The sequence below is a fragment of the Globicephala melas genome, chromosome 20 (assembly GCF_963455315.2).
Source record: "Globicephala melas chromosome 20, mGloMel1.2, whole genome shotgun sequence".
Taxonomy (NCBI): Eukaryota; Metazoa; Chordata; class Mammalia; order Artiodactyla; family Delphinidae; genus Globicephala; species Globicephala melas.
Window position 1 is genome coordinate 2892901 of NC_083333.1, and position 24104 is coordinate 2917004.

The following is a 24104-nucleotide window of genomic DNA, read 5'->3' on the forward strand; positions in this document are numbered from 1 at the left end:
AGAGACTGTCATACAGAATGAAGTAAGTCAGAAAGAGAAAAACAAATATCGTATATTAACGCATACATGTGGAACCTAGAAAAATGGTACAGATGAACTGGTCTGCAGGGCAGAAATAGAGACACAGATGTAGAGAACAAACGTATGGACACCAAGGGGGGAAGTGGGGGTTGGGGTGGTAGTAGGATGAATTGGGAGATTGGGATTGACATGTACATACTGATGTGTATAAAATGGATGACTAATAAGAACCTGCTGTATAAAAAATAAAATCCAAAAATAAATAAATAAATAAAAGAAGCCAGACACAGAAGACCACATATTGTATGATTCCACTTATATGAAGTGTCCAGAATATGCAAATCCATAGAGACAGAAAGAAGATTACTGGTTGCCAAAAGCTGGGGTAAGGAAGAAGGAGGGAATGGGAGTGACTGCTAGCGGGTAAAAGGCTTCTTTTGGAACGCTCTAGAGTCAGACAGTGAGGATGGACACACAATTTTGTGAATACATTAAAAATCACTGAAGAGAACACTTCAAAAGGGTGAACTTTATGGTATGTGAGTTACATCTCAATTTAAAAATTAATTTTAAAAGTCTATGGTAGGGCTTCCCTGGTGGCGCAGTGGTTGAGAGTCCGCCTGCCGATGCAGGGGACGTGAGTTCGTGCCCCGGTCCGGGAGGATCCCACATACCGCGGAGCAACTAAGCCCGTGAACCATGGCCGCTGAGCCTGCACGACGTTGGAACAGGAGAGGCCACAACAGTGAGAGGCCCGTGTACCGCAAAAAAAAAAAAAAAAAAAAAAAGTCTACGGTAAAATATTGTTACATTTTAAATATTTCATTAAGGAATTACTGTGTTTCTAAGCTATGGAACAAAAGGGAGTATTCAAATTGTATTACATATTGTACCCATTTCAAATAATTACACAAGTTTTTTGCTTGTATGTGTTCTTAAGTTTGTGGATTTTTTTTTGATTTGAATATTATTTTATTTATTTATTTTTTATACAGCACTTTCTTATTAGTTATCTATTTTATACATATTAGTGGATATATGTCAATCCCAATCTCCCAATTCATCCCACAGATTTGTGGATTTAATTGTAGCAAAGCAAGTAGACCATTAGTTAAGTCTTTGGACTTTTTGTTGTTACAATTGCCAATTCTTCTGTTTGTTTTAATGGCACTTCCTGAAATAATATTTGATCTGGAATATTATTCTGACTATTTAACATGAATGTCTTTGAAGAAAAGTACCTAGAAAATATAACAGTATAGTAAGCAATAAATTTTAAATTTAGCAGTTTAGATGAATACTTCAGAGTTACTAAAAATCGTTTTCATAACGGAGTTACTACCTACACATTCCAGCCCCTACTAACACAGCCTGATGGGATGGAGGGTTTACCTCTTTCTCCTCTGGGCAGTACAGGGGCCCTGTAGGATGAAGAACAGCTTTCTGTGCATAATAGAAGAGCTCCGATATGTTCTTCAGATTTTTTGCTGAACACTGAAAAGAAAGTTTAAAATTTTTCACTCTGAAAGCAATTATGAGAGCTAAAAATATTTTTTAAACTATCAACATTCCTTGAAGAAACTGAAAAAAAGTGCATTTTTCTTAGTGGATAACACAATATGACTGTTTACAAAGAGCTCAGAGGCCATCTCCAAGTTCTCTGTTTTATTTGGTTTACAAGACTTCACAAACAAATTTATTCCACCCCACATCTTCCCTCCCTCCTATTCTGAACCTCAATTTAGTGAGAACTCACCAACTATAAATTTCAAAATCCAATGATAAGGCATACCTCCACACAGGTTTCTATTTCTGTGTACTGGTTCATAATAGGAAGGATGGTCTCCATACTACTGTATTCCACCAGATCAGATTTGTTCCCAACCAATATCAAAGGCAGCCTGAAATAAACAGGGCACATTGTAATAATAAGGAAGGCAAAAGACATTAGATTTATATTTTAATGTACATTGTAACCTAGTCTAACTAATAAGATTTACTTAATCTCCTCAATATGAACCCTCTATCTTAGTCAGCCCAAGCACCCTGGAAAGCATGTTCATAATCAGCAAATATTTACTGAGTTCCTATTATAAGCCAGGGACTGTTCTAAGCATTACAGACACAAGACAGAAAAGGTCTCTGCTCACTCTCATAGTGAAAATCAGGAAATGGACAATAAGCAAATAAACAAACAAGACACTTTCCAATTCTGTTAAGTGCAATGAAGGAAATAAACAGGGGGATATGGGATAAAGTAATGGGAGGGGGCTAACTCTACATGGTAATCAGGGAAAAATCTCTCTGACAAGGTGGCATTTGAGCCAAGGAGTAAAGGATGAAATGGAATCTGTTATGTGAAAATCCAAGAAAGAGCTGGCTGGGAAGAAGGGACAGCATGTGCAAAAGCCCCAAACTGAAAAAACATTCCCATGAGTCCAAAGAACAGAAAAATGCCAGAGTGGCTGAAGAGTACTGGTCCAAGGGGAAGAGGTATGAAATGGAGTTGGAGAGAGGAGCAAAGGCCAGACACAAAAGGAATTACAGCTGCAGTAAAGAGTGTGTGGTTTATTTTAAGTGTAAAAAGGGAAGCCACAGAAGGGTTATAAGTAGATGAATGATATGATCCAAATGATATTTTAAAATGCAGTCATTTGTTATCTTTGAGAGATACATACTGAAATATTTACAGTACAATATGATATCTGATTTGTTCAAAATGATCCCAAGGGGAGGGGTAATAAATGAAACAACACTGGCCATGAGTTGTTAATTACTGAAGCTGGATGACTGATCCAGAGGGATTCGTTATACTATTCTCTCTACTTCTGTATATGTCTGATTTTTTTTCAATAATAAAAAAGTTTCTTTATGTGATATCTTGGATTAGGGCAATGAAGGTGAAGAGGAAATATTCAGATTTGAGATATATTTTAGAAGTAGAACAAACAGGAGCAATGGGTAGATTAGATATGGAGATTGAAGGAAAACAGAAATCAAGAAAAGTAAACAGATTTTTTTGTCTGGACAAAATGCGTAGAGCTTCTGAGACAGAAAAGACTTAGAAATCGGGGGGGGGGGCAGTGGGGAGTAGGCAGGGAATTAAGGATTTTGTTTTAAACAAATTAAATCTGACAGGCTTATCAGAAATCTGAATGGGGATTACCAAGGAGTACTAGCCCAGTGTAGAACAATTATTTGTACATCCCACAAGAGAGCTTAAAGGGAAAGCAAATCATCTTGCTGGAACTCCAGATTGCAAAAGAAATACTTGCAAGCATTTATTTAACCACCTAGTGTGGTTATTATGTGTAAAAGGACTGGCCCACTTCATAACCCAAATATAGATTGTTAATAGAGCCAGAAGGGTTTCCAAAAATGTGGTGCTTTACAACCAAACGTGGCTCTGAATAATTTATGGATCTTAAAAAAAAAATACACATGTCCAAGCCCTACTCCAAACCTACTGATTCTAAAACTCAAAGGGTGGAGCAAAGGCATCTATATTGTTTTAAAGTACTTCAGGCGACAGTGATGGGCACATCTGACTAAGGAGCACTGTGATAATGGTACAAGGAAGTCCTAAGTAAGAACATATGTGTAACAAATATAAACTTAAGGTATGAGGCCCACGAAAGAGGGTATTGGGAAAATGTGAAGTCCATACACTAAAGAAATAGATCACCTTGGAACAAATCAACAACAAGAGAAATAAATATGCTCACATGATTCAGGGAGGGGTAAAAGTATAGCCACCCCTGAGAAAGCGCAATTAGAGATCTCCAAATACTGAAAGCCACTTTCAGATGGCATACTAAAAGGGCCACAAGACTAGCCAGCTAGTTTCTAAAGAGCAGTTTAGGAAACTGTCATAGTAGAGCCCATTTTAAAAATTCAGTTGTTCAAGCTAGTGCTTGATAGATCCTGGCAAAACTGACTCCTCTGAAGAGTCCCTCCTGGAAACAGTTCAAGTAATCAGCAAGAAAAACAAGTGTCAGGAGCATACAGGCATCGTTTCCTCCAAGGCAGTCCTGTCCAATACAACCTTCTGTGATGACAGAAATGATCTTTATCTGTACTGTCCATTCCTGTAACCTCTAGCCACAAGTGGCTATCAAGCACTTGAAATGTGGCTGTGTCCAAGAAACTGAATTTTTCGTTTTATTTCATTTTACTTAAATTGCCACAACTGACTAGAAGCTACTGCCTTGGACAGTATAGCTCTAGAGAGCTCCTTTCAGCTTTGTCAGTAAGTCACTACAAAGTGACTTTAAAACAATGCTAATGATAAAACAATGATAAAGAGAAGCCATCAGAGATGCAAGATGTAGCACATACAATGCCATCTCAGTCACAAAGTAAATACGTGAGAGGGTGAGTCACCATGTTCATCTGTTTAGAAACAGATCTTTAGAGTTTTAAGGCATGAAAATGCCCAACTAAAAAAGAAATCTAAAAAATGAAGTAAAGGGCCAGATGTGAATAATATATAGATATTAGCCTGGTTTTCCTAACATTTAAAAAGACTCAAAGAACAAGACAAGAATGCCCACTCTCCCCACTTTTTTTCAACAAAATATTGGAAGTACTTGCCAGAAAAATTAGGCAAGAAAAAGAAATAAAAGGCACCTAAAACTGTCATTATTTGCAGAGGACATGATTTTATATATAGAAAACCCTAAAGACTTCACCAAAAAACTGTTACAACTAACAGACAAATTCAGTAAAGTGGTGGGGTACAAAATCAATACACAAAGTTTGGTTGCATTTCTATACACTAACAACAAACTATGAGAAAGAGAAATTAGGAAAACAATCCCATTTACAATTGCATCAAAAAGAATGAAATACCTAGGAATAAATTTAACCAAGGAGGTGAAAGACTTGTACACTGAAAACTGTATGTTATTGATGAAAGAAACTGAAGAAGACACAAAGAAACAGAAAAATATTCTGTGCTCATGGACTGGAAGAATTAATATTGTGAAAATGTCCATATTACCCAAAGCAATATACAGATTCAATGCAATCCTTATCAAAATTCCAATGACATTTTTCACAGAAATACATCAAATAATCCTATTGGATGAAACTACAAAAGACCCTGAATAGCCAAAGCAATTTTGAAAAAGAACAAAAAATCTGTAGGCACCATGCGCCCTGATTTCAAACTACGTAACAAAGCTATAGTAATCAAAACAGTATGGTATTCGCATTAAAACAAATACATAGATCAATGGAACCCAAACAATATGGTCAATTAATTTATGACAAAGGAGGCAGGAATATATAATAGGGAAAGGATGGTCTCTTCCACAAATGGTATTGGGAAAAGTGGACAGCCCCATGCAAAAGAATGAAACTAGACCACTATCTTACACCATACACAAAAACTAACTCAAAATGGATGTAAGACCATTTTGATCAAAGACCTGAATGTAAGACCTGAAACCATAAAACTTCAAGAAGAAAATACAGGCATAAGTTACTTGACATTGGTCTTGGTGATGAATTTTTGGATCTGGCAACAAGAGCAAAAATAAACAAGTGGGACTATATCAAACTAAAAATTTCTATTTCTACACAGCAAATGAAATCATCTACAAAATTAAAAGACAACTTACTGAATGGGGGAAAATTATTTGCAAATCATATATCAGATAAGAATTTAATATCCAAATTATACAAAGAACTCATAAAACTCAACAGCAAAAAAACCCCCAAAAATCTGATTTAAAAATGGGCAGAGGATCTGAATACAGATTTTTCCCCAAAAATGTCATACAGATGGCCAAAAGGCACCTGAAAAGATGCTCAACATCACTAATCATCAGGGGAATGCAAATCAAAACTACAATGACATATCACCTCATACCTGGTAAAATGGCTATTATCAAAAAGGTAAGAAATAAGAAGTGTTGGTGAGGATGTGGAGAAAACGGAACCCTCATATACCTCTGTGCACTCTTGGTAGGAATGTAAATTGGTGCAATCACTATGGAGGTTCCTCAAAAAATTAAAAATAGAACTACCACACAATCCATCAATTCCATTTCTGGGTATTTATCTAGAGAAAACAAAAACACTAATTTGAAAAGATATATGTACCCCCATGTTCATTTACAGCACTATTTACAATAGCCAAGATAAGGAAACAACCTAGGTGTCCATCAATGGATAAACAGATAAAGAAGACGTGAATATATATACAATGGAATATTATTCAGCAATAAAAAAGAATGGAATCTTGCCGTTTTCAACAATATGGATGGACCTTGAGGGAATTAGGCTAAGCACAGTTAAGTCAGACAGAGAAAAACAAATACTGTATGATTTCACTTATATGTGGAATCTAAAAAAAAACCAAAATCATAGATACAGAGAACAGAATGGTGCTTCCCAGAGAAGTGGGTGGGAGGTGGGAGTCGGTGAAACAGGTGAAGGGGGTCAAGAGGTACAAACTTTCAGTTATAAGATGAATAAGCCACAGGGATGTAAAGCTCACCATGGTGACTATAGTCAATAATATTGTGGAGCATACTTGAAAGTAGCCAAGAGAGTAAATACTAAAAGTTAACTGTGGGAGCTTCCCTGGTGGCGCAGTGGTTGGGAGTCCGCCTGCCAATGCAGGGGACACAGGTTCGTGCCCCGGTCCGGGAGGATCCCACATGCCACGGAGTGGCTGGGCCCATGAGCCATGGCCGCTGAGCCTGTGCGTCCGGAGCCTGTGCTCCGCAACGGGAGAGGCCACAACAGTGAGAGGCCCGCGTACCACAAAAAAAAAAAAAAAAAAAAAATTTAAAAGTTAACTGTGTATGATGACAGATAGTAACTAGACTTATTGTGGTGACCATTTCACAACATATACAAATACTGAATCCTGATGTTATACACCTGAAACCAACATAATTTTATGTCAATTATATCTCAATAAAAATTTTTTTGAAAAAGACTCAAATGCTTCACAAATAACATGTTCAATTAAACAATACCACAAGAATGTTTTGTTTCCATTTAAAGCTCAAAACATTTATACCTAGGACCACCAATCTGCTTAGAAAAAAACAGAATTTGCTTTTTCCCTATCATACATATATCTTCCAAAGAATTTCAAAGAAATCTCCCTGCATGAATTCCTAAATGAAGATCTCTATAAAGATTTTTAGAGAACTTATAAAGCACTTATACATGCATTATATTTCACTGGATTCTCAAAATAACCACATGTAGCCAAGAGAAGTATTACCCACTTACAGATGAGGAAACTAAGGCTCAATGAAGTTTTAGAGCTCATAAGAGGCCAAGCCAGATTTCCAAGGTCACTCATTTTCCTCCAAGTCCTGTGCTCTTACATATACCACATGGTGAGCAATCAATGACTTAGGGTATTGCCAATCCTCAAAAGGGCAACTCAAGAGAGAGGGCACATTATAATACCAGAGCTCTATTTTCTGCTTTGCTCTCAAATATATGCGCTGCCTCGAATAATTCCTCCCAAAAAAGGTGTGAGTGTGTAAACAGACAGACCTATAGATAAAGCACATATGGCAAACTGTTAACTAGTGGATCTAAGTGAATAGTTTACAGATGTTCATTGTACTATTTCTTGCAACTTTCCTCTAAGTTTGAAAATTTTCAATACACGAAGTTTGAGAGAAAAAAACTACCTGCTGTCTTTGTCTGTTCTTTCATTTATGAGAGGAATCCATCGACTTGTTACCTAAAATGAAAATTAACAAGAAGTAAGCCACGATGAGGATCTTCTTTGAAAAATACTCTACCTTGACCCCTAAAATTCTAAATTGAGGATCAATTTTAAAAGTGCCCCCACTGAAATTTAACAAAATATAGTGAAAAAATGTCATACATTCATACCTTATCAATAGAATGCTTGTTGTTAACAGCATAAACTATGCAGATAACGTTAGCCTACAAGAAAAATTAACAAATTGATGTCATTTTAAAATAACACAAAAGTAGCATTTAATTACCAACTAGCTAATATATTTGGGCCAAAGAAAGAACAAAATTGGAAAACTAAAACACTTATTAGCATGCCTCTAAGAGGAAAAGGTTCCAAAGGATTTACAGCAAAAATACATCCTCAAAGTCAGCAGTAACAATAAAGAACTGAAAAAGTCCTCTTGGTAAGTGAGAGAATGAAATGGTAGATATAGAATCATCACTGTTTTCCCACAGGAAAACCTAGAACTATTTTTTTTTAACTTACCTGTGATATTTCTTGATGAAGTTGTTCATCACTCTGTTCTGCTTCTACAAATGACAAAGTCAAAAATTTCTTTTCATATTTTAAACACTTTCATAAAAACAAATGGCCAAGCTAAAATCCATATGACACCCATCTAACATCCCACAAAACATCCCTCACCCCTCATGTCATTTACATGGTGTAGTGCCAGACAAGTGGCAAAGACAAGGGCAAGCCAGAGAAAACAGAGTTGAACTATGATAAGGAAGCTGGCTGGCACTGAGAGACAAGTCTACATGAAGATAACTCAGGCAAGGAAGAGCAGAAGGCATTGTGTGATAAATCTGGGCCGGCATCTGATCTAGAGTTGAGAAGGGACTGGGAAAAGAGATCAGAAACCCAAGTGAGAGTCAGAAGCCCAAAGAGTCTATACACACAGGGTCAAAAAGCCAGGTGAGAATCTGGGCAATATAAGCTTAAGATCTAGACAGCAGATAGAAGTAATCTTAACCAGGCCTCAGAAGCAAAACTGGACCATGATAATGAGTCAAGAATTCCCTGGGGACTTCCCTGGTGGTCCACTGAGTAAGAGTCAGCACTCCCAATGCAGGGGGCCCAGGTTCGATCCCTGGATGGGGAACTAGATCCCACATGCATGCCCCAACTAAGAGTTCACGTGCCGCAACTAAGAAGCCCTCATGCCTCAACTAAAAGATCCCAAGTGCCACAACTAAGATCCCAAGTGCCACAACTAAGACCCGGAGCAGCCAAAATAAATTAAAAAAAAAAAAAAATTCCCTCACTGGCCCATATCTCTGGCTAGAACGGATCTCAATGGGTGGATATGCCTATAATCCCACAGGTGCAGGGGATAGGTGCAACATATAGCTAGAATGGAGAAGTAAACAAATGAAGACCAAAGCAATTATTGACATATTAATTTAGATCACTTTACGTTAACTGTTTCCCCCCAAAATGCATGTTATTTCTGACATACAAACTAATATCACAAATGAGTACATGGTATTTCAATTTATGCTAAAAAATTGGCCATATTTTAAATATCTTCTCAAATGTTGAGTAATCAACGTGTTAAGGCCTCAATTCTAATACTAAAGTGAATCTAAGTATGTGGCTACACATATTGAAAAAGAATAATTCTGTAAATAAAGCTAGTTATGAGACTGATTGTAGCAGAAAACATCCAACTCCCCTCAGCTTCTAGTACAGTGCTGTCCAACAGAAATATGATACAAGCCATACATGAAATTTTTAATTTTCTAGTAGTCACCTTAAACAAAGTAAAAAGGAACAGGTAAAATGACTTTTTAATTTAACCCAAAATAACAAAAATATTAAAATTTCAATATGTAATCAATAGAAAAATTATTAATGAGATATCGTACATTCCTTTTTTCATTTTCTAAATCCACTTATATTTTATACTTAGAGCACATTTCAATTTAGACCAGACACATTTTAAGTGTTCAACAGTCATATGTATCAGACTGCAAAGTATTTCACTTTTGGAATATATGGAATACCAGCTCAGCAAAACAAAGTATTACTAATGTAGTTATACCCATTTTAAAAAATAGATTTCATTTTTTAGAGCAGTTTTAGGTTCACAGCAAAACTGAGTGGAAGGTACAGAGATTTCCCATATACCTCCTGCCTTCATATATAGCTTCCCCCAGTATCAACATCTCTCATCAGAGTGGTACACCTGTTACAACTTCCCTTTCTTTCCAAAAGAAGTCCCAGAACAAAGTAAAATAATTTAATGACTAAAAAGTAAAGTAGTAGTGTGTAGAAAAACTTTACATTATTAAAGGCAATATAGATGTGCTTCCATTATCATATACTGTAAGCAAGATGATAACTGTTTTAGCTTTTTTTTTTTTAAGGACAAAGTCTGACAAATTAAAAAACAAATTTAGAACTCAAAAATTTTTCAAATTAGAACGCTTTCTACATCATCAGAGCATGCCTGAATGTCTGATAACAAAATTAACACAGAACTTCTCTCTGCAAACATGCAAATTCAAGGAGGGTATCATTTGTCTGGTCATTTGCCATCCCTCCTTCTTTTTCGTTATTACAGAATCCAACTTGGTAAATTAGGGACAGAGAACTGCTTTTCGTGGGGTGTGGGGTAACACAAAAATAGTAAATGATCATTTACTGCTAGAGAAAAGGAACACCCCTCTTAAAACATTTTTTAAAGCTCATTTAAGTACCTTTTTAAGGACCATTAAATTAACTCTACAGCTTCACCTACAAGAAGACATTCACTACCTGAGTAATCTACAATGTGCGTTGGAACTCTCTCAGGGGTGACGTCAGCTGGAATGGTGATTTCTTCTGCCCGGGGAGGAACCTTCATTTGCAAACAAATATAAAGAAGGAAAAACCTTTGAATATTATCAATCAAACTTGTTAACAGATTATGTAAATTTATCCATATATTAGCCCCTTTTGCCAATACTTATCTTTACAAGTATTTATTGTACTTTTAAATGCTTATTTTTATGCTTTACCACAGATGCAAATATATATGAAAACTATATGATAAAACACGTTTTTAAAAAAAACATGCACATTTATACCTATGTGGGCACAGGACATATTAAGGATACTTCAGCTCCTAAATTAATTTGGTGTTTAAAAATTAGATTTTTTAAATGTAGTTTTCATTCTATTTTGTTGAAGGCTTAAGATACTCTGCAAATGAAGACCTATGTTAATCTAAAATAATCCTCAAATAAATTAATAAATTATCAAAATCATTTCTTCTAGAAGATAACTGGCTACACAAGCCTTATGCTTAATGACCCTATTACTTAGAAAAACTCCTTATCCACGCCCAAAAGGACTATGCTAAAATGACAATTCTGGACTTCCTTGGTGGCGCAGTGGTTAAGAATCCGCCTGCCAATGCAGGGGACACAGGTTCAAGCCTTGGTCTGGGAAGATCCCACATGCCATGGAACAACTTAGCCCGTGCACCACAACTACTGAGCCTGAGCTCTAGAACCCGTTAGCCACAACTACTGAGCCTGCGTGCCACAACTGCTGAAGCCCGCATGCCTAGAGCCTGTGCTCCACAACAAGAGAAGCCACCACAATGAGAAACCCGCGCATCACAACAAAGAGTAGCCCCCATTGGCCGCAACTAGAGAAAAAACTGAGGGCAGCAACAAAGACCCAACACAGCCAAAAATATAAATAAATAAATAAACTTATAAAAGAATTAAAGAAAAAAATAAAAACAAAATAAATAAAATAAAAAGACAATTTAAACTAAATTAAACTATCATAGAAAACTTTTAGGTATTATAACCTGAGTGATCCTAATTAACGTTACTGATTCCACACACCACATATGAAAGTACACTCCATTTTACAAATTAAGCTATGATTTATTTAACTATCTTATTTAAGAGAAAAAAAAAGCAAAAGAAACAATGAGTGGGACTTCCCTGGTGGCGCAGTGGTTAAGAATCCGCCTGCCAGTGCAGGGGACACAGGTTCGAGCCCTGATCTGGGAAGATCCCACATGCCGTGGAGCAACTAAGCCCATGTGCTGCAACTACTGAACCTACGCTCTAGAGCCCGCGAGCCACAACTACTGAGCCCGAGTTCCACAACTACTGAAGCCTGCGTGCCTAGAGCCCATGCTCTGAAACCAGAGAAGCCACCCAATGAGAAGCCCGCGAACCGCAATGAAGAGTAGCCCCCGCTCGCCACAACCAGAGAAAGCCCGCACACAGCAACAAAGACCCAAGGCAGCCAAAAATAAAAATAAATTAAAAAAAAAAAAAGTAAACAATGAGTGGTCACATGGCAGTTGTAATTTTTGAAATAACTACCACGTAATACATCAAATTCCTCTCTAAACAGCAAAATTGAACAGATATTCCTAATTAAACAAGAGTAAAGAAATGATAAATGTAAACCGTGGCACTAATAATACCTATCATGTGAAGAAAGAAAATAAAAAGAAATAATTTTCATCCCTTTTGCATTGATCCCATTCCTCATAACAATATCTTAACGTTACATAAGGCCTTAGCCAACAGTCCCCCATACTGGAACTTCCAAAATGTAATAAATAAATACATTGCCAGCAATAACAAAACCACCTAACTTTTGGCGGCACTCTATTATTACTAAGCTTATCTCATTTGAGATCCATAACAATCCTTTGAGGTAGGCAAAGGTGGAATGAATTAGATTTTTTATTTGTAAAATGATGCAGGTGGATAATATTTGAGGTTTTCAAATATGTGTGTCAGAATTCTAGTGGTTCTAATGCCTCAAAGACTGGGGAGTGTCAGATGGAAGGCAAGCGGGGAGCCAGACCTTTTACCCTTACTTCAACTAAAGGAATACTCCATCTGTTCTATATTTTGGGCTTATGAAAAACATTAAGAGGATGATACAGCTTAGATATCTCTAACATCCCTTTCAGCTCCCATTTTACAGATGAGACAACTAAGGCACAAGATGACAAATGTCCTAGCCAAGATCAAAAGTAAGAAACACAAAGGCCTTACTTAGTGAACTCAGAACTAGTTTGACTCTTTCTCCTACACTATATTTCAAAGATGTCTTGTAAAAACTACCATAAGCCTTTCTAAAAGTCATAACTATCAGAAAGAAACCACATGCAAAAATATATTCTATTTAACTCAATTTTGATAAAATTTAAAAAATTTTAAATATAGTTAAGAAATCAAAATGTTTACCTCTTCTGGGAATTCTTCACTGACCAGAGACATAATCAGTGATGTCTTCCCAACTCTAGCTGTGAAAAGAAAGAATTATTTTAATAAAGTATTTAGATTCTACATAACCTCAAATTTAGCAACTACACGGGGAAGTCTGTTATTTGTTACCTAAAATCAGAGGCATCCAAATTAGCATGTTTTAGTACAATACTTAAATTATATCTTTTTCTTCTGCTTAGTAAAGTTACACATATTCATTGTTTAAAACAAAAAATTACCAAAATATATAAAAGTAAAAATCTCCCATAGTATCCCCCATTGTTTAACATATGTAGTCTCCCAGATTTTCCTACACTTATATTTAACATAATAATAATTTACCACAGTAGAATCAGAGTATTTATACTATTTTGCAATCTTCCTTTATCACTTAATTATGTATTTGGACAGTATTCCACGTCAATATTTTTAAATCTCCTGGGACGGGGAAAGGGAAGGTTATTATTTAATAAATATAGCATTTTCGTTGAGGATGAAGAAAAAGTTTTTGATGTAGAAAGTGGTGATGGTTATACAACACCGTGAACACATTTAATGCCCCTGAACTGTACACTTACAAAAGGTTAAAATGTTTAACATTGTCTTGTATAGTTTATCACAATTTTTAAAAATAGCAATAGTGCACTTTATATTAACATTTAAAAAGCTTCCTACATTATTTTTGATAGCTGTATAAGAATCCATTGTATGATGTCATAATTTATTAACGTAATTTCCTAACAATGAACAGTATTCAGATTTTCACTTTTATAAACAATGGTGCAATGAGTATTTTTACAGGATAAATTCCTAGAAGTGGAACTCAAGTTAGCATGCATGATCTTTTTTGTTTTAATAGACATTGTTAAATTAGCTCCAAAAAAGAATAAACTAATTTACATCCTCACCAATAGAAGAGCAGAGTGCCTATTTCTTTATATTTTTACCTCATTTCTTTTTTAGGGTATCATATTTAAAGGGTTAGTAAGAGCAAAGATACTTTCCTGTTACATTTTCTAACCTAGAAATTTTTTTTAATGCACAAACTTAAATTCTTAATCTTCTTGCTAAAAATTGACTTTCATTCCCATCATTTTCTGATAATATAATTACTATTGCTAGATATTCAAATGCTTATCAACTAAATCCTCTTGTGATGCTAGAGGAAAACAGTCCACCTGCCTGTTAATCTCTGCCGTAATAGAAAATTATAGATTTCAAAAGTCAAGTCTAGGGTTTCCCTGGTGGCGCAGTGGTTGAGAGTCCGCCTGCCGATGCAGGAGACACGGGTTCGTGCCCCGGTCCGGGAAGATCCCACATGCTGCGGAGTGGCTGGGCCCATGAGCCATGGCCGCTGAGCCTGTGCTCCGCAACGGGAGAGGCCACAACAGTGAGAGGCCCGCGTACCGCAAAAAAAAAAAAAAAAAAAAAAAGTCAAGTCTAAATATAAAAGAACTGGAAAATGTTAAAGTTAAGGAAAGTCACATTCCTTTTCTAAATGACTAAAAGAAAGGGTGACTAAAAATACCAGTCAAAGGACTTCCCTGGTGGCGCAGTGGTTACGAATCCGCCTGCCAATGCAGGGGACACGGGTTTGAGCCCTGGTCCGGGAAGATCCCACATGCTGCGGAGCAACTAAGCCTGTGTGCCACAACTACTGAGCCTGTGCGCTAGAGCTCGCGAGCCACAACTACTGAGCCCGCATGCCACAACTACTGAAGTCCACGCACCTAGAGCCCGTGCTCTGCAACAAGAGAAGCCACCGCAATGAGAAGCCCGTGCACTGCAACGAAGAGTAGCCCCCGCTTGCCGCAACTAGAGAAAGAAAGCCTGAGCGCAGCAACGAAGACCCAACATAGTCAAAAAATAAATAAATAAAATAAATAAATTTATTAAAAAAAAATACAAGTCAAGTCTCTGGAAAAATGATGACTGGCTAGAAAAGAGAGCACTGGTCAAAACAACTTAGAGGGTGTGCTGCAAACAAGCGGGTGCTGCAGATGGAGGGCAGATCAGATGGTTAACAGGTGTCTTCTAGCTCTGACTTCTTCAATCTTTACAATTTACATGTGTAAGAAGGCTTGGGCCTTCTTCAAGTGGCTGACAATAACATAACATCTCCCTGAGTCACAGAATCAGGAGCCCATCATCACAGAACTGCTATAACCTAGTTATTGAAGGCAGCTTATCCAGCTCCCCACAAAAATTTTAGATGAAGAGCTAAGGGACCCAGCCACAGTGATTTTCTCATGGTCTCACTAAGAGAATAACCCATCTCCTGATAGCTAAGCACTATTCTTTCTCTTTCTTATGCCAGACATTAACAATTATTGTTAACACAAGTTAGTAATACAGAAAAGGAATGGTGACCACAAAAGTCAGGAAGCACCCCATACACAAATACTGCGTAAGTTAATTAAAATATTCAGATTCATTGGTGACTAATCCAGCAACTCTGGCTCAATTTTTTTTTAAACTTATATTCAGAAAATTTCAGACTTACAGAAAAATTGCAAAAATAATTCAAAGGAGTCAGGTCTATCCTTCAATCAAATTCCCCACACGTTGAACAACACAGGTGTGAACTGTGCGGGTCCACTTTGACACAGATTTTGTTTTTTCAATTGCAAATACTACACAATCTGGGCCTTTCTGGCCCTAGGAGAGATGTCTGCTTTTTCCCTGGTTATCTCCAAAATCCTACAACTATCACCAGCACAGATGTTCCCAGAAACTTTTCCATTTCTGAAGAACTCTCCTGGATATCTTATACAGCTGACCCTTGAACAATGAGGGGGTTAGGAGTGCTAACACACGCACAGTTGAAAATAGTGTTACTTATAGTCGGCCTTCTGTATCAGTGATTCATCTGTATCCTCATCCCTGGATTCAAGCAACTGCGGATTGTGTAGTACTGTAGTATTTACTATTGAAAAAGATCAGCAGATAAGTGGACCTGCAAAGTTCCAACCCATGTTGTTCAAAGGTCAACTGTACCTGTCTACAATGTTATCCTTGATCTACTAAGTTAGGAATGGGAAAAAATGAATCAGATACTCAATAATCAGATACTCAATAATCAGATACTGATAATCCCCTTTTTAGAATTACCTTTTAAAAATTTTATTTGTATCCTACCACTCAAAGGCCCTCATCAGTTTCAGAAGAAACCTACCTACCTTTGAATCCTTAACTCAAAATGTTAAACAAAATCTTCAAAATTAAATCAATCAACAATATCAAAAAGCCTATTAGTTTCCAAGACAGCAAAGGACTTGTTTCTCCTTAATCACCATCACTCAGGATCCCTTAGCAAAATGCAGGTCTTCAACAGGTGTTCTGTGTTACCTTTAAAGTTCCCCCTCACCATAATCTTTAAAATGCATCCATTCTTCCTCATCTCTCTTCTTAAAACTCATTACGACAACCCTTTTCTTGGTCATAGTCCCTTTTCTGCTTTTCTCATGGACCCTCTGTATCCCCAGTGATATTTTCAGAAGAGAAAACCAACGTTCTGAGGAAATCTAGATTTCTCCACAGCTCAGCTCCTCACGGCAGTTCTGGCTACCTGCAGCAACTCCTGCCAAAGCACAGACCTGTCACCATGTCCATTCCAACAGGGCAGGCCTCAGAGACAGGAAAGGAAATGGCTTGGAGACGAGGCACTGTAAAGACGGCAACAATTAAAGAGTTTTACTTATGCTTGATCATACAGACTTACAAGACAGCAATACCAAAGAGTGGGGATAATTAATTTATTTGTATGATACTACCTTTCAAAGTGTGACATTTCTACTCATTCGTATCCTGCCTCATTTGTTAAAGAATCTGAGGCAATTTAGCACTCACTACAATAAAACAATCCCATGTAGTTTCTGAAGTAATTGTATAATAAAAGGCCTTTTAAAAAATCAAAGAACATGAATCTCTCCCACATAAAAATCCAAGAGTGATTTCCTTTTTTAAAACAAGTTCAAAATTAGAGCAAGAGAGAGAGATTACAGTGAATTTGGGAAAAAATGAATGAGCATGTTTTCATTAGTACCATTTTGGGTTTCCTTTTGGAAGAGCAGTGAAATGACAGCTGCTTTAACTAATAAAGGATTATACAGATGTGACTGAGTTTCAAAATGCTTTGGTGAGGAACTTCCCTGGTGGCTCAGTGGTTAAGAATCTACCTGCCAATGCAGGGGACACGGGTTCGAGCCCTGGTCCGGGAAGATCCCACATGCCGTGGAGCAACTAAGCCCGTGCGCCACAACTACTGAGCCTGCGCTCTAGAGCTCGTGAGCCACAACTACTGAGCCTACCTGCTGCAACTACTGAAGCCCACGCACCCAGAGCCCATGCTCTGCAACAAGAGAAGCCACCGCAATAAGAAGCCCGCGCACTGCAACGAAGAATAGCCCCCTGCTCACCGCAACTAGAGAAAGCCCACGCGCAGCAAGGAAGACCCAACAGATCCAAAAATAAAAAAATAAATAAATAAATAAAAACATTTAACCAAAAAACAAAAAAATGCTTTGGTGAATCTAAAGTAGGGCTTTTTTGCTTCTCTTAAGGCCTACCCACCTAACCTTGAGTGAGACTATCAAAGAAATAATGAAGCAGCAAGTTTAAAATTAAAGTTAAAATAGGCCACTTTCAAGCTAATTTTAATTGAGAAAATAAGTGAATGTCTTGAAGGAAAAAATTTTAGAATATTAAAATTTTAAGACTCTTTAAATAAGCCTATAATCAAAAAGGTTCCTTATGGGAATCCCCTGGCAGTCCAGTGGTTAGGACTCCACGCTTTCACTGCCGAGGGCTCAGGTTCGATCCCTGGTCAGGGAACTAAGATCCTGAAACCCATGCAGCACAGCCAAAAAAAAATCCCTTATGACAATGGCAGATGAGTATAAACGTTGCATATTTTTAACTACTCCAGAAAATAGAAATTATTTCCATAAAGGAACATATGCCAAGCTCTTCTCTAATTATTGTACCAATTAAATTTTATATTTAATATAATATATACTATAAATATTTTATATAGTACAATTTTATGATAAATATAATTAAATATAATAATTATATATAATATAAACATTTTACTATAAATATTAATATGGAGGACAAAAAAATTATCCTTTGTTAGCCAGACATCTGATGGTCTCTATTTCCTCTATTTTGCCTGAGAAATATTAAAGTGATCTATAAAAATTAAAAGCATGGCCACAATTATCCCCAAGGACAGAAGGCCTTCTGATTCAGTTCAACACAACATGCTACAGTTCTGTCTGAAACCCCATGCTTCTAAGTAGGTCATTCATGGGAAGCATAATTCATCATTATAGAACAAATTATCTAGATTTATCCCAGCTAAAAATTTGTCTTTTCATCACATCTTTTGAACATCTACTTCTAAATGACAGCAAATTCTTAATATTCATGAAGTGGAAGTAATATTCCCTGGTTCCAATTGCCATCCTACCAGCCATATTGACTATTTTTCTTGATAACAAACACCCCATGCTTCAAGTAGCAAAGGGATCTACCTACTCCTCATTTTTATCTGCTTCTTTATTAAGAAGCCTTGCTGGCTCGTCTTAATTTATTGTAATTAGAATACACAGGGAGGAGGAGAGTAGCTATGAAGTTGTATTTTTAACTGGAAAATTTTAGCATTTGGGGAAATAGCTGAGCATTGTTCCAAAGGAAAATTTCATCAACCATATGCAGACAACGTGGGCTGCAGAAGGACAAATGCTATGGTCTATCCCTCTCCTTCAAACTACATCAACACTAGTGCCCAACTGGTGCCGGCAGAGCAGAAAAGACAGCAAAGAACAGGTCTCAGTACAGATGTAAGGATGATGTAGAAGAGACGCTCTATATGAATAGAATAGGCTATGTACAATGGACCTTCTACGGCCAATCACCCAGGTACTATCACCCAGGTGATAGTAGGTACCATACTGCGTTGTGTTATCACCAGACACAGTATAATTGAAACTGGAGCAGTTTAATCTTCAAATATCATTCTAACAAAGACCAGAATGGAGAGCAATATGGCTTTAAAAAGATCATAGAAAGTTTTTCTCCAAAATAAATGCTAGCTTATTCCTGAAGTGTCTTTGACTCTTATACCTAAAGAATCTTTCTCTAACTCCTTTAAACCTCCAAGATGGCCTCTGGTGGTTCAAGGAGAAGCTGACCTCTTTTGGCAAGGACTATAATTCCTGGCAGCCAAGACATGAACTAGACATGGCATTGCCATTATAAGTCACTGGTCTACTTCATTGCCACAACACAGGATTCTCCCCAACAAAATAAAGCTAAGAACATGGACAAGAGACTGGATGAATGCTGCCCCTTCAAATTCTAACAATAACCACATCAGACCAGATTTTAAGAAAGGAGAATGATCACATTTTTATGACTAAGAGGAGTGGTTTGGAAAACAAGGAAAGTCTAAATAAACTAAACTAGCTTGAACTCGTTCATTCTTTCAACAACTATTTGAGTGCCTACTTTGTGCCAGGCCTACTCTAGGCCTGGGGAAATGGCAATAAACAAGACCAATCCCCTACAAAGCTTACCTTCTAGCCCAAGTAACAACAGAAAAAAGTGAACAAATATGCAGGGAAGTAGGGATAATGCCTGGGTCAGGGCCCTCTTATAGAGAAAGCAAAGTAAAGGAGAGAGTAGTACAAGAACAAAGCAAGGGCCAGATTGTGAAGGACTCTGCAGGACTGCATTGAAAAGTTTAATGGCCTCGGGACTTCCCTGGTGGTCCAGGGGTTAAGACTCTGCACCTCCAGTGCAGGGGGCATGGGTTCGATCCCTGGTTGGGGAACTAAGATCCCGCATGCCTCACCGTGCAGCCAAAAGTTAAAAAAAAAAAAAAATTGAATGGTCTTTAAGTGAAAGTAGAAATATCAGAGAATTAAATGGGTAACACGATCTGGGATATTTTTTAAAGATGACTCTGTCTGCTACATGGAGAACGGACGAAATTAGAAGCAGGGATACCAGTTAAGGAGATATTACAAAAGCCTAGGCCAGAGCCAACCAAAGTGTGAGCTAGTTTGGCAGAAGTTTCGATGATAAACCAAGCAGTTAGACAAACTGCGTAAGAGATACCGGACTCATTTAAAAAGAGGATAACAGTTCCACTTTCTTAATTAATTTGACCAGAAGACAAATATATCTCAATTTAATTTAAAAACAAGACTTCACTAAAACTAAGACTATCTTGTGTACTTTTTTTTTTTTTTTGCAGTACGCGGGCCTGCGCCACCAGGGAAGCCCCTATCTTGTGTACTTTTAATGCAGCTACAGGATTTAGATAAAAGGTTAATAAGGCTCATTCCTCATATTATATAACAAGGACATCTGTTAAGCATACTAATGCAAATCTAGTTAAATGCAAATTCTGGCCAATGAAATTGACCATGGAAAGTTATAACCTGAAGAACTAAGTTTCATGTGGTTGAATTTTTAAAAATTTTTAATTTTTTGTTTTGTTTAAAGAATGGTAATTAACTTTTAATTTGGCCTGAATAGCATTCAATATGTTCAATAATTAAGGTAAGGTGAAGAAGATACTTAAAATACTTTGGCTTTCTCTGCAAATAAACACCTTAAAATTTATAGACAGCCTAACTTTTCTGATCTAAGCAGTCAACAGACATTCAGCAACCAGTTAGCATTAAAGCCTGGCTGGCTCAGAATCCAAATTCTGGATGGGTCAAGAAAAGATCCATTTCACCTCCAGAGTACAGTATAGGTTAAGCCAACAGAATGTTGAAACTGCTCACAACTGTTTGGGAGCCTCAGTGAATGAAGCTGCTGCTGTGTGGTTCAGGGACGGACACTAACAGCAATAAAATGTACTGAAGTGATTGAGAAAGAACAGGCTTTACAACAACTCCAGAGACGATGCTCCTTTTTCTTTTCGTTTCCTATTTCCCTTAGTTAACCATCTTAAAACTACAAATGAATTATTATGACTTCTTCCTTAAAAAGTGGTTTTCCTGAGCTTCCCTGGTGGCACAGTGGTTAAGAATCTGCCTGCCAATGCAAGGTAAACGGGTTCGAGACCTGGTCTGGGAAGATCCCACATGCTGCGGAGCAACTAAGCCCGTGCGCCACAACTACTGAGCCTGCACTCTAGAGCCCGTGAGCCACAACTGCTGAACCCACGTGCCACAACTTCTGAAGCCCACGTGCCTAGAGCCCATGCTCCGCAACAAGAGAAGCCACCGCAATGAGAAGCCCGCGCACCGCAAGGAAGAGTAGCTCCCGCTCACAGCAACTAGAGAATGCCCGCGCGCAGCAACGAAGACGCAATGCAGCCAAAAATAAATAAATAAAATTTTAAAAAGTGGTTTTCCTGATAAATCTGTGTATCAGACCAGTATCAAAATAGTTTTGGTCACACTTATTGTTTACCTAGCATTTAAAGTACTACAACTAGGCTAAGTAGCTGTCAGATGTTTACATTAAATCTCAAAAAGTAATGCTTCAGTCATTTCCCCCCAGAATACAACCCTTTACTATAACTAATTAAAATTATATATTCCAAATAAGTGTAGCTCTTTCTCATATATTTTTAAAATTTATTTTATTAATTTATTTATTTTTGGCTGCGTTGTGTCTTCGCTGCTGCGCACGGGCTTTTCTCCGGTTGCGGTGAGCGGGGGCTACTCTTTGTTGAGGTGTGCAGGCTTCTCGTTGCAGTGGCTTCTCTTGTTGCGGAGCATGGGCTCTAGGCACACAGGCTTCAGTGGTTGTGGCTCGCGAGCTCTAGAGCACAGGCTCAGTAGTTGCGGCACACGGGCTCAACTGCTCCGCGGCACGTGGGATATTCCCGGACCAGGGCTCGAACCGTGTCCCCTGCATTGGCAGGCAGATTCCCAACCACTGCGCCACGAGAGAAGCCCATTTCTCATACTTTTAAATGTGGAAAAAAAATCACGTATATAAACCTGGCCTAAAGTTTTCGGTATCATCCTCTTTAAGAAAAATGTCTTCCTCAAAAACGAAGGCTTTCTCTTGTGTCAAGTTTCTCCCTATCTAAAAACTCTCACATATACACTCTTACCAATTCTATTATTTGCTTTCAATTCATCAGAATATGACTTGTAATTTTTCTAACAAATTTTTAAGTCTTTTATGTATTTCAAAATAAGTAATACTGTTAACCTTTTAGCTTAAATGTCCTAAGGCTGACAATATATCTCACATACGTATAGCACTTCAATTCAGATGTCTTACAGACTACTGATTATATGTAATTGCTCCCTATATTCAAAACTAAAACCAAAACAAAGAATTTTTGTTTAAAAAAATTTTTTTTATCCATCAGTTTTTTAAGTGGGACATCTACTCACTTTCCCTACCTTGCTCCAAATGCATCAACAAGAATCATATTCCTGAACTTTGTCAAGGAAGTCCATGCAAAACACAGATTGACACATGTGTTGTTATAAATTAAAACTAAAATTCACAACTGCAAACCAAAAAGTAAACTGTGTCTGGCTAAGCTTACTTCTAAATTCTGATTCTAAAGGAAGATTTCTACAATAGCAGGTGAACAGAGGTTTCTGTGAACAGCAAAGAACACTACAGAAGAGGGTAAAAATGTGTTCGCTTCCTTCGTTGGGAGTGCATCACAGTGACCTGGAGGGGCTACTCTAGAATGAAACGAGGTTTAGAATAGAAAGCTTCAAAACAGCAAAGTCAGGTCATTAACTAATGTACTTTTAAAACAAACGGTCCAGTCCTCCCCAGCCCACTTTCTTATTTTAGTCCTACCAATTGAGTCATGTAACTTGAACAATATCAAGAAGTCCCTGCTGTTCTGTCCCCAAGTCAGTGAACAGAAGACATGTCTCCTTTATTACATCTTCAAAAAGTGAAATCTAAGAATCTCTGCGGGGGAGGGGGGGGTCTCACGTGTGCCCGTCATTTTTAAATTAATTACCAAGTAGTTATGAAATAATGTTTTAAAAGATGGGGGAAACTAGGCTTTAGGATAACAATAATTCTCTCAACTTAAGGACCCTCCCCATTTAAGTATTCATTCATTGAGCACTTGTATAACTTGAAGTTGAGAGTAAATTTTTGAGGAAACATCGAGTGTACCTGGAGTTATTCCAATGCAAAGAGCAAATACCGCTTAAAATGCTCCGTGCCTTACAGTCAATGCCTAGAGCGAGGGAACACCGCGAGCGCAAAAACATGCAGACACCTGACCTTGCCCACAAGTCGAACAGTTCTGCACCCCTCCCCCTAGCTTCCCCGGGAGCCAGTTCACGCCATCCCAATTGGTCAGTCTGCCTGTTCCAGCACCTGCCTGGCAGGAACAAGGGAATCTCCACGGAAGACGAAAGGGTCTGAGAGGAGGCGGCCTCGGAAACGCGGAGGCCCGGGAGGAGAGCATTCCAAGAGAAAAAGGAGAGGACCTTCGGAGGGATGAGGCCGGGCGGTCAGAGGCTAATGGCGACACGGCTTGAGGGTGATGACGGGGGGACAGAGGACGGGAAGGCTCAGGAGGGCCCAGGTGAGGTGAGAGATCGAGGGCCGCCTGCGGGCAGCCGAAAGGGAAGAGCGGAGGGGCTGGGAGGCCTGGGGGCGCGGAGGTTGGGCAGTGGGGCGGCAGGGGCTGCGGTGGCCGCGGCCAGTCCCGGCCAGCCCAGGCGCGCGGACTCACGTTCTCCCACCAGAAGGATCCGCACGTCTTTCTTCATGTCTGCGGCTCGCAGGGGCCGGCCTCGGCCCGCACGCATGGAGCGGACTCCTCTCGCCCGGAGCGCCCAGCCCGCGGCGCCACTCTCCCCACGCTGCCGGCGCCGCCTGCGAGCCTCTCCCACCGCCCCGCCCGAACCTCGGCCTCCCGGGCCCGCCGCACCACCTCCTCAGCAGCTACCCTGCTCAAGAGCCGGGACAGCGCCTGCTCCGCCTCCTCCGGCTCCGCGAGTCGCGGCGGCGGCGGGGCGACGGGGCGCCGCGAGGGACAAGCGCTTTCGGAACGCGAACGCTCTCTGTCCCGGACCTACGCCCCCGCCGTCAGGTTCGCCGCAGAGCATCGAGCGGGAGTCTCGATGGGATACACT

General features: G+C 38.6%; 1 protein-coding gene across 8 annotated transcripts in view; it reads right to left on the bottom strand.

Moving 5' to 3' along the window:
* RHOT1 (ras homolog family member T1) overlaps positions 1-23895 on the bottom strand; it is a 66427-nt gene extending 42532 nt beyond the window's left edge. For 4 of the 8 annotated variants that reach the window (XM_030862130.2, XM_030862128.2, XM_030862129.2 and 1 more), the window contains exons 1-8: positions 23702-23895; positions 12982-13040; positions 10529-10610; positions 8252-8295; positions 7897-7950; positions 7689-7741; positions 1814-1922; positions 1414-1515 (exon numbers count right to left, since the gene is read on the bottom strand). In XM_030862130.2, coding sequence (XP_030717990.1) covers positions 1414-1515; positions 1814-1922; positions 7689-7741; positions 7897-7950; positions 8252-8295; positions 10529-10610; positions 12982-13040; positions 23702-23777 — 579 coding nt within the window. In that variant the 5' untranslated portion in view covers positions 23778-23895. Of the gene's footprint in view, positions 1-1413; positions 1516-1813; positions 1923-7688; positions 7742-7896; positions 7951-8251; positions 8296-10528; positions 10611-12981; positions 13041-23701 lie in introns of those variants that run through there. The other 4 variants (XM_060290995.1, XM_060290996.2, XM_060290998.2 and 1 more) reach the window with 2 other exon arrangements.
* Between the last annotated feature and the right edge of the window lie 209 nt (positions 23896-24104).